The following is a 10,423-nucleotide window of genomic DNA, read 5'->3' as shown; positions in this document are numbered from 1 at the left end:
CAAGAGAAGAGAGACCATGTGCGCGCGGCGTCGACCACTCCGGTCCGGCGACGGGAGCTCCGTTCAGCACGTACGCACGCTCGCCCAAACCGGCCGCTTCGCCGTACGTCCTTGCATTGCCACGGGCGGTTCCGATGAAATCCATCTACGTACGCCCGCGGATTCTTCCCTCACCAGACCAGACCAGACCATCAAACACAAAAACAAAACCAAGTCTCTCTCATACACCACGCCCACGGAAAAAAAAGATGAAAACTCGATCCCCATCGCTCTCTCGTCCTCGATCTTCTCAAACGAGAACGTGAACGACCAAATGTATACGAAATGTAAATCTAGCTCTCTATAACATGAAGATGATCTCTATAACTGTAGAATTCAGTCGAAAGCCAGCCAAATCACAATACTAAAACATTCAGCGTTAGGCAAAAGAAAATTGAAAGAAAACTATACTGTAAGTCAAATACAATGCAACAGTAGCAGTAGTTCTCTATGACCCTGGAGATCTCTGTAACTGTAACAAAGACATTAGCAGCACATCAAAAAATCAACTACATCCAACAAATCTACTAAATAAATAGTCAATAAAGAAATTCAGCCACTGAAAATTTGCAAACAACTCGTCCAATTGCTACAGTCAGTGATGAGATACAAGACATATGCAACCACCCGGAGCACCAAACACTCACTAGTCGCTCGTCGTCGTTTCCGGCGAAGACGACGCCGTCCATCTAGCTAGTAGGAGGAGTCGGGGATTGTGATTCTAAACGGAGGCCACATGGTTGCTAGGCAGGGAGTAAATTGCACAGAAGTACCACAATTGGGGCATTGGAAGCAGATTGGTACCAAGATTGGTAATTTTTACGTGTCAGTACCAAGATTGGGGCTAGCCGTTGCAAAAAAGACTAAAAGCTCGTTTTGTACGTATTGACACTAAAGCTGACCGATTGGGCCCGCCCGTCAGGCGCCACGCTGGCCAGTGCGCGCGTTGCCTGCGCTGGCTGCGCGCTGACTCGGACGAGGCCGGCTCGGCCCGTTGGTGCGACCGAGCCAGACCCCGACCCCGCTTTGCCCTGTCCTTTTCCTCGCACCTCGCCGGCGGCTGCCTCCCCGCCCGCCCCGCCGCCGCCGCACCACGCCGCCGTAGCCATGGATCGAACTACTTAGGCGCTGTCACCTCCCTCCTCTCCCCCGCGGCTGCTGTGCCCTCCTCTCCCCCGCGGCCGCTGTGCCCTTCTCTCCCCCGTGGCCGCTGTGCCCTCCTTTCCCCCGCGGCCGCTGTGCCCTCCTCTCCCCCGCGGCTGCTGTGCCCTAGGCGACGATGGCCTCGGCGACTCCGGCAGGCGGCGATGGCCTGGGCGATGCGAGCGGCGACGACCTCCCCCGCTTCGATGGCAGTGGCGGCTACTCCAGCTCGGAGTACAGTAGCGCGGAGGAAGATTTTGCGGAGCCGGCGTTGTCGATGGAGCAGAGGCTGCGGATGGCGCGAATTTGGGTGGACAACCCTAGCACCGCCCATCACTGGACTCATGGCTTCGGTGGTGTTCTGTAAGTGCTCCACTGTTCCATTCTTGCTTCATTTTTGCTCACTGAAATTGGGGATTAGGGTTAGAGTTTACTGCCTGCATGTTTAGCACTCTAATTGCTAGGCCTAACTAGAGCAGAGTAGTATAGTGGATTACATGAGTCCTAACTAGAGCAGAGTAGCATTATGTGTTACCTAACTGGAGCAGAGCAGAGCAGCATCAGTGGATTACATTGTTATTTCTTAGTCCAAATTGTCAGAGCAGCATTAGGTGTTACCTAGCTAGGGTAAATAAAAGCTTTGCTTATATGTTAACTTAAACAAAGCTCTGTTTATATGTTAACTTGTGTATATGTTAACTTAAACAAAACTCTGTTTATATGTTAACTTGTTTATATGTTAACTGAAACAAATCTTTGTTTATATGTTAAACAAAATGTTAAGTAAAATTGTTTATTAACCAATTTGTCTGTTATTTCATTTTGCAGTTTGTATGATGACATTTTGGATGTTAGGTTCTTTTTTGATGCTTCAGAAACGTTAGAGCTGAAGCTCTGCAGTTCAGATGTAACATACCTGATGGAAACCCAAGGATTTAGTGAATATGATCTGCTGTTTCACATTGAGAATCCAGATTTAGGGGAGAAAGGATTGGAGATGGTAGAGAGTAATGCTGAGTTGCAACTAGTAAAGAGGCAGGTTGAGGAGTGTAAGGTTTTAAATTTGCTAGTGAGGGCATGTCCACCTCCTTGCAGCAAGTTTCAGAGGCAAGAATTATCCACTGTTGTGTATGAAGAGCCTGTGTTATATGATCTCAGTGAGCCACCCATCTATGTTGTTGATGAAGAAGGAGTTGCCTTTGAAAGTCAGAGTAGCAGCTGCAGTTTAGTAGCTCATGGTACTGGTGTTTGCACACAAGAGAGCAAGAATGTAAAAGGAAAATTGAAAGCTATTTTGGAAATAGAAGAAGAAGAGGGATATGATGGCAGTGGTGGTTCTGATTGTGAAGGTGAAGATGACAGTGATGTAAACCCTTTTTATATGGGTGATGCTGATGACATAGAGATGGATGAGGGAAAGAAACAGAGAGAGTATGATGAAGTAGAAGAGGAAGAAACAGATGATGAAGAATCTGAGGAGGAAGAAATGGTGCAACTCTGGTGACACAGAGGTTGAGGAACCTTTTGAAATGGATGAAGATGACAAGGTTGTTTCACAGGATGAAGAAACTGTAATTGTACATGAAGAGAAGAAGAAGAAGAAACAGAAGCTTCCAGTTAGGAAAGGGCCTACAACAAGGACACATTCAAGTGTAGTTCAAGAGGAGGAACCTGATTTCCAACCTTCATCTGATGAAGAAGAGAAAGGATTGTTGAAGGAGGCTGATGATGATGGTTATGAGCCATTGGCATTTGTGCTGCCAAAGAAAAGGAAGAGCAGGGCAAAGCAGAGGCCTCCTAGAAAATGGTACAATGAGAAAATGGAGGCACCACATGAGCAATTATGTCTACAGATGTGTTTCAAGGATCAACATCAATTCAGAGAGGCTTTGTTGAACTTACACATCACTCAAGGCAGAAACTTCAAATATCATAGGAACTCAGATCCAAGAATAATTGTAGAATGCAACCAAAAACATTGCAACTTCTTTATGGTGGCAGCAGTTATAAAAGGTGAAACTACTTTTGTAATTAAGAAGATGAGAGTTAAGCACACTTTCCCTATTAGTACAGAGACAACAAGGGTAAGTGCCAAGTGGCTTGCACATAAGTATGAGTCACTGTTCAGATCTGATCTAACAACTGGCATTCAGACTTTGATTGATGCCTGCATGGAGAAGTATGGTGTGGATGTGCCCAAGTCAATGGCATATAGGGCAAAGAACCTAGCTATTGATGCTGTGCTAGGAGACCACAAGAAGCAATACCCTAGGTTGAAAGACTATGCTCAGACAGTGATGGATACAAACCTCGGGAGTAGATTAGTAGTCACTATTGTAACTCCAACACCCACTGAAAAAATCCCCCATCCAGGTCCAAGATTCCATGCTATGTTCTATTGCATCAATGGAGCAAGGGAGGGGTTTATCAAGGGGTGCAGACCATTCATTGGTTAGTTTGTTCACCTTGTGCATTAGTTACATATTGTTTCATCTTGAAATGCATTTGAATGTTTTTAATACTGAATTTTCTTGCTCAGGTGTTGATGGGTGCTTCATTAAGTTAACTACTGGTGCTCAACTACTTGCTGCCACTGGTAGAGATGGCAACAACAATATATACCCACTAGCATTTGGTATTGTTGGGCAAGAGGACACACCTAACTGGTGTTGGTTTCTACACCAACTTAAAATCTGCCTAGGAGGAGAAGTGGGAAGGTTTGGTCCATATACAATAATGTCAGATAGACAAAAGGTATGTGCTTGCATCTTATGTCATTGTTCCTATATGGTTGTTTTGTGCTAGATAGTAGCTTAGCTAGTTTAATTGTGTGTCCCAGGGCCTACTAAATGCAGTGAATGTTGTCTTTCCTAAGTGCAACCAAAGGTTCTGCCTTAGGCATATCTATGCAAACTTCCAAAATGCTGGGTTTAGGGGGGAAGATCTGAAAAAGTGTATGGATAATGTTGCCTATGCATATAGTGAACACAAATTTAACATTGCAATGAATGACCTTAGAGCTGAGTGTGAGCAAGCTTGGGAGTGGCTTTGTCAAATACCCAAGAAAACATGGGCAAGGCATGCATTTGACACAAACTGCAAGACTGACCTTGTAGTTAACAATTTATCTGAGGTGTTCAACAAGTATGTCCTAGATGTTAGGAAGAAACCAATTAGGACAATGTGTGATGGAATAAAGGATAAGCAGATGGTGAGGTGGCATAGGAATAGGGAGAGTGGAAAGAAAGCTAGATGGGACATAACACCCCATTATATTGAGAAGCTAGAGGTTGAGAAGGAGAGGGCCAAATATTGCAAACCAATTCAAGCTGGTGTGGACTTGTGGCAAGTTACAAGTGGGCAGCAAACCCATGCTGTTAACTTGCAAATGCACACATGTGGGTGCAGAAAATGGGACCTAAGTGGCATCCCATGTAACCATGCCATCTCAGCAATAAACAAGGCCAAAAGAAAACCAGAGGATTATGTCAGCAAGTTCTTCAAGAAAGAAATTTATCTGGCAACTTATGAACCAATGATCTATCCAGTTCCTGGTGAGCATGACTGGACAAGGACCCCTGGTCCAGACATTGACCCACCTGCATTTAAAGTGAAGAGAGGAAGAAAGAAAGAGAAGAGGATCAAGGGGAAATTTGAAGTTCCAAAGCCTAAGGAGACATCAAGAATGGGGACTATAACATGTGGCAATTGTGGACTGCAAGGACATAGGTACACAAGCTGCAACAAGCAGTTGAAGCCTGAGCTGGCTTTGAGGAAGAACAAACATGTGGTAATCCTCTAATAAGTAGTAACATGTTTTCCTTCTTGTACATTCTATTTTTTTTAAGTACTAACTCATTTTCCTTCTTTGTTTATGCAAGCCTCTTGCAAGGAATTCCAATGCTGGTGCTGCTGCTACTACACAAGCATCAAGAACTTCTCATCCAACTCCTACAACAACACCAACAGCTGGAACAGGAGCTGGGAGAGGAGCTGGGAGAGGGGCTGCAGCTGCAGCTGCTGGGAGTGGTGCTGCTAGAGGTGCTGGTAGAGGTGCTGGTAGAGGTGCTGCACCAGGTGCTGGGAGAGGTGCTGGGAGAGGGAGAGGTACATTCTCTGCCCCAAGGCAATCTGGTCCCTCCACATCTACTGCTCCCTCTACATCTACTGCTACTCCACCTTTTGGTGGTAGAAACAGAGGATGGAGAGCCTACTTCTATGCAAGTGGTAACCACTAAATGGCACATGTGCCATGTAATGTTCAAAACTAGATACTTCATGTGTGTTCTTGCATCCTATGGTACAATGTGATCTTGCTGGTGCTCTCAGTGTACTTTGCTGGTGCTCTTATTGTACTTTGCTGGTGTACTTTAAGAATCAATGCCATATATGGCTTTTGTTCATGTGGATGGATGGATTTATTTATTAGTTAATGCCATTTCTGGAGCTGGCTTTTGTTTATGTGGATGGATGTGATCTTGCTATTTATTAGTTAATCAATGCCTGGAATGGACTATGTTCATGTGGATGGTTCTTTTTATATCTTTTTATGATTGATATGTTCATGACAATGGTGCATACTATTGGATAGAGTAACTCTGTTGCTGGATATATTGTTGTATACATTGTTGGATATGTTGTTAAGGTCTAGGCTAAAAAAGAAGCACTTTGGGTTTTCGGTGGCTCGGGGTCGACGGAACCACCTAAAGGCATCAACTAGGGTTTTGGTGGCTCAGGGGTCGACGGAACCACCTAAACCTATCAATTAGGCTCTAGGGTGGCTCGGGGTCGACGGAACCACCTAAAGGCATCAACTAGGGTTTTGGTGGCTCGGGGTCGACGGAACCACCTAAAGGCATCATTTAGGGTTGGCTCGGGGTCAACAGAACCACCTAAACCTATCAATTAGGATCTAGGGTGGCTCGGGGTCGACGGAACCACCTAAACCTATCAATTAGGCTCTAGGGTGGCTCGGGGTCGACGGAACCACCTAAACCTATCAATTAGGCTCTAGGGTGGCTCGGGGTCGACGGAACCACCTAAACCTATCAATTAGGCTCTAGGGTGGCTCGGGGTCGATGGAACCACCTGAACCTATCAATTAGGCTCTAGGGTGGCTCGGGGTCGACGGAACCACCTAAAGGCATCAACTAGGGTCTAGGGTGGCTCGGGGTCGACGGAACCACCTAAACCTATCATCTAGGCTCTAGGGTGGCTCGGGGTCAACGAAAACACCTAAACCTATCAATTAGGGTTTTGGTGGCTCGGGGTCGACGGAACCACCTAAACCTATCAATTAGGCTCTAGGGTGGCTCGGGGTCGACGGAACCACCTAAACCTATCATCTAGGCTCTAGGGTGGCTCGGGGTCGACGAAACCACCTAAAGGCATCAACTAGGGTCTAGGGTGGCTCGGGGTCGACGGAACCACCTAAACCTATCATCTAGGCTCTAGGGTGGCTCGGGGTCAACGAAAACACCTAAACCTATCAATTAGGGTTTTGGTGGCTCGGGGTCGACGAAAACACCTAAACCTATCAATTAGGGTTTTGGTGGCTCGGGGTCGACGGAACCACCTAAAGCATCACTGTAACATAACATATGTAACTATTCCTTTTGCAAATGCATTTAAACCATCAATATAACATAAGCATCACTCTAACATAAGCATCACTCTAACATAAGCATTACTTTTGCAAATGCATTTAAGCATTTAAGCATCACTATAACATAAGTAACACTGGAGTTCAACACATTATACAATACACATCCATTGTTCACATTACATAGTGGAGTTCAAATGCACAATCCATCCTTTTCTCACAAAAGGATGAATAGCATAACTACTAGGTACATAAACAACCAGAGTTCACAATTAGTACTAGAACCATACATTACACAACCATAATTCTAAGTTACTAGGTCATTGCACAACCATCATTCCCAAAAGGTCTGCAATGCCCACTAATCTCAAGTCATCTTGTTCAGTTCTGCAAGATGGCCTGGATCCCCTTGATCTTCTCCTTCAGCTTCTCCTCTGCCTTGATGAGATCAGTAATCTTAAAATCTTGCATCTGCTTCTCTTCATTATGGTTTTCCTTGAGCTTCAGCAGATCAGCAACCTGGAGCTTCAACTCTAGCTTCTCTTGGGTGAGCTTCTCCTCAAACTTTGTGAACTCTGCATTCTTCAACTCCAAATTCATCCTAGCCTCACTCAACAATTCCTTCTCTTTCATATTCTTCAACTTCAAGTTTTGGATGACAGTTGCTTGAGCACTTGTCAGGTTGCACAGGAGTTCATACTTTTGTTGAAGCTTCTGTGCAGCTGCATCTTTCTTTGCCATTTCTGCATTCATACCAGCCACCAATTCAGCTCTGCATTGGTGCTGATATGTGACAGCAGACTGCAGATAACTGAAATCCACAACCCTATCCTGCTGAAAGTCCACAAGTTGATGCACATCTTTCACTAACTTGTCATAGTCTGCATCCAGCTTGTTCTTTTCTTCTGTCAACTGATGAATAGTTAGAGCACTTTGAAGATTATCATTCACCCTAGCAGACTTGCTCTCTTCAACCATTGACCAAAGCTTCAGCAATGCATTCTCCATTGTTGGGGGCCACTGCTCATCAACCCACTGAACAAACCCACAATTCTGACCTTCCTGGAAAAATTAGAAGGGCAAAATTTAGTACAATACAACTACTAAGAGTACTAAGCAACAGTTAGTTCATGGCAGTACCTAATGTTGGCACTGACATTAACTGGATTTGCACAGCCATTTGCTAAGCAACAGGACCACATTGTAAAATAAATTAATGTAATCCTACAATGGATGATCAACTCATATATTTACCAGGCACCAGAGTAACACTCCATTCAACTTAGAAGTTGCTAAGCAGCCATGTGCTAAGCAACAGCAGTTGCTAAGAATTGACCATTAATATAATGAAATCCTAATAGTAATAAGCAACACAATGTGAACTACTTTGCCCACCTAAATACACTACACTAGCCTGCAGCAACAAACTAGCTAATGAGACTACCTACTGTCAGCAGTAAGCAATTGTTACTAACTGGCTCCACTGAACTTAATATTGAGCAACACTGCATTTGGAAAGAAGTGTAAATAAATAGCATGTGCACACAATAGGAGCATATATTTTAGCAGAAATGCATTCCACTGAACTTAATAATGATCATTCCTAACAAATTTAGCATGCACATAACTGAATCACAGGTGGCAAACAAGACTCTGCCACTTTCAATGAACACATCCAGTGCTTAATCACCAAGGCAAGAAAATTACCGGCTCTGCACATGCTAAGAACCTTCTCCCAGTCATTGTTCCTTCAAACGCAACAAGCCTCTCTGATGGCTTCCCATGCTTCTCGCACAACACTATCAGATCTAGCTCAAGACCCTTGTAATCCGGGTCCTCAAGAGAGAAAGGCACCTGCCCAAGCAAAATCCAAGTTACCATCATGTGCAAAGGACGAGGACAAATCAAATCAAACGAAATCCTAACAACAAAAACCACCTACACACAAAAATCCCCAAATTTCCTAAACCTAACCCTAACCCTAGCTCCAATGGAGTAACTTACCTGATTCAGCCCATCGGTGGAGGTTTCTGAGTGCATGTACGGGAGGCTTGAGTTGTCGTCGCTGCTCTCGTCCTCCAGAACCATGGCTGCGGCGGCGTGCTGTGGCGGCCGGCGGTGACGGGCGCAGGCGACGGCGAGGCAGAGAGCAGGAAGAAAGAAAGAAGAAGGCGAGCGGGGTCGGGGTCTGGCTCGGTCGCACATAAACGGTCCGAGCGGGCCTCGTCCGAGTCAGCGCGCAGCCAGCGCAGGCGACGCGCGCACTGGCCAGCGTGGCGCCTGACGGGCGGGCCCAATCGGTCAGCTTTAGTGTCAATACGTACAAAACGAGTTTTTAGACTTTTTTGCAAGGGCTAGCCCCAATCTTGGTACTGACACGTAAAAATTACCAATCTTGGTACCAATCTGCTTCCAATGCCCCAATTGTGGTACTTCTGTGCAATTTACTCCTAGGCAGGTCGATGCCATGCGCAGGATCACAACCCGTCACGCCTTCTCACGCTCTATTATTTTATATTAAATCAGATCGTAGTGTTGCGAGGCTTGTCACAGCTAGCTAGAGTAATTCTCAACACTTGTATATCCAAGAATTATTTTTTCATGGAAGCCTTGCATGTTTCACAAGTGAGACGATACAAATTTCAACACCAAGCAATAGTCATGTTTTCGACAAGATGTGTGACTCAAATATATATTATCGAAGATGAAATGATATATGCATTTCCTATGATTTGAATGGAAATTCTGGAAGCTAACAAATCAAATGTGACAATGAATCATTATTTCCACCTTAATCGAAGTGCCCATTTGACAATCTCTCTAAATATATCTCCCCGCGGAGAGAGAGAGAGAGAGAGAGAGAGAGAGAGAGAGAGAGTTTTCATCTTTTTCCTGTGTGTCTCGTTCTCGTTTGAGGAGAGATGACAAAAGGCATAGGCAACCAACCAATCACAAACAAGGCCACGAATCCACTTGTACTACATCCAATGCTCCAAATTCTGGCATCGTTACGGGGGAATCCTCCTCTACCAAATCAGGTGCTTTCGCACAAACTCTTCATTTCCTTATTTTATTTCTTTCCTAGTTGCTTTTTCTTTTTTCTTTGCTTGCGTCTTTTCTTAACAAAATATTTCAAAACACCCAAAATATCTTGTGTTGCTCTTCTTGCTTGTGTTGCTATCATGGCCTATTTCTCACTTGTCGTCCCTAAGCCTGAGTTAGAACTGCTTAATTTTAAACAAAGCAGTGGGGAAAGTTTGAATGATGCTTGGTATAGAATGTGCGATGCTCCAAATAGATCTACCCATAAGAAATCTACCACTATTTTTTAAAAAAAGTTTATGTTGGTCTTACTGCTTGGTATAGGTTTATTATGATACTTTCAGTGGTGAAATTTCTTTAGTCATACTTTGGATGCTTTTAATGCTATGGAAAATTTAGTGGGATCTCCACAAATTAAAGTTAATGAAACTGAGATAACTTTCAAACATCTTATGTAGAGATCATATGTTACTGAAATAAAATGCCCACTAATCAACAATTGGAAGAGTGGGATAAAAATATGCATGATCAAATTACTATTTTAGGTTGTACGGTGGGAACACTATAGAATGCATCGGCTACTAAAACACTCGCAAG

At 44.4% G+C, this 10,423-nt stretch overlaps 2 protein-coding genes across 2 annotated transcripts; one reads left to right on the top strand and one right to left on the bottom strand.

Moving 5' to 3' along the window:
* The first annotated feature begins 2,711 nt into the window (after positions 1 to 2,711).
* Positions 2,712 to 5,833, top strand: LOC123494106 (uncharacterized). The gene is made up of 5 exons (XM_073499420.1): positions 2,712 to 3,633; positions 3,722 to 3,936; positions 4,022 to 4,911; positions 5,064 to 5,289; positions 5,774 to 5,833. Exons 1-5 carry the CDS (start codon positions 2,712 to 2,714, stop codon positions 5,831 to 5,833), a joined length of 2,313 nt encoding a protein of 770 aa, XP_073355521.1.
* Positions 5,834 to 6,857: 1,024 nt separating this feature from the next.
* LOC109741779 (uncharacterized) lies at positions 6,858 to 8,872 on the bottom strand. The gene is made up of 3 exons (XM_073499419.1): positions 8,789 to 8,872; positions 8,492 to 8,722; positions 6,858 to 7,846 (listed from the first exon to the last, which is right to left on the bottom strand). The coding sequence occupies exons 1-3, from the start codon at positions 8,870 to 8,872 to the stop codon at positions 7,166 to 7,168; spliced, it is 996 nt and encodes a 331-aa protein (XP_073355520.1). The 3' UTR covers positions 6,858 to 7,165.
* Between the last annotated feature and the right edge of the window lie 1,551 nt (positions 8,873 to 10,423).

Source organism: Aegilops tauschii, chromosome 5 (genome assembly GCF_002575655.3).
Source record: "Aegilops tauschii subsp. strangulata cultivar AL8/78 chromosome 5, Aet v6.0, whole genome shotgun sequence".
Taxonomy (NCBI): domain Eukaryota; kingdom Viridiplantae; phylum Streptophyta; class Magnoliopsida; order Poales; family Poaceae; genus Aegilops; species Aegilops tauschii.
Note: the sequence above shows the minus strand (reverse complement) of the source record. Positions and strands in the feature narration are given on the sequence as shown.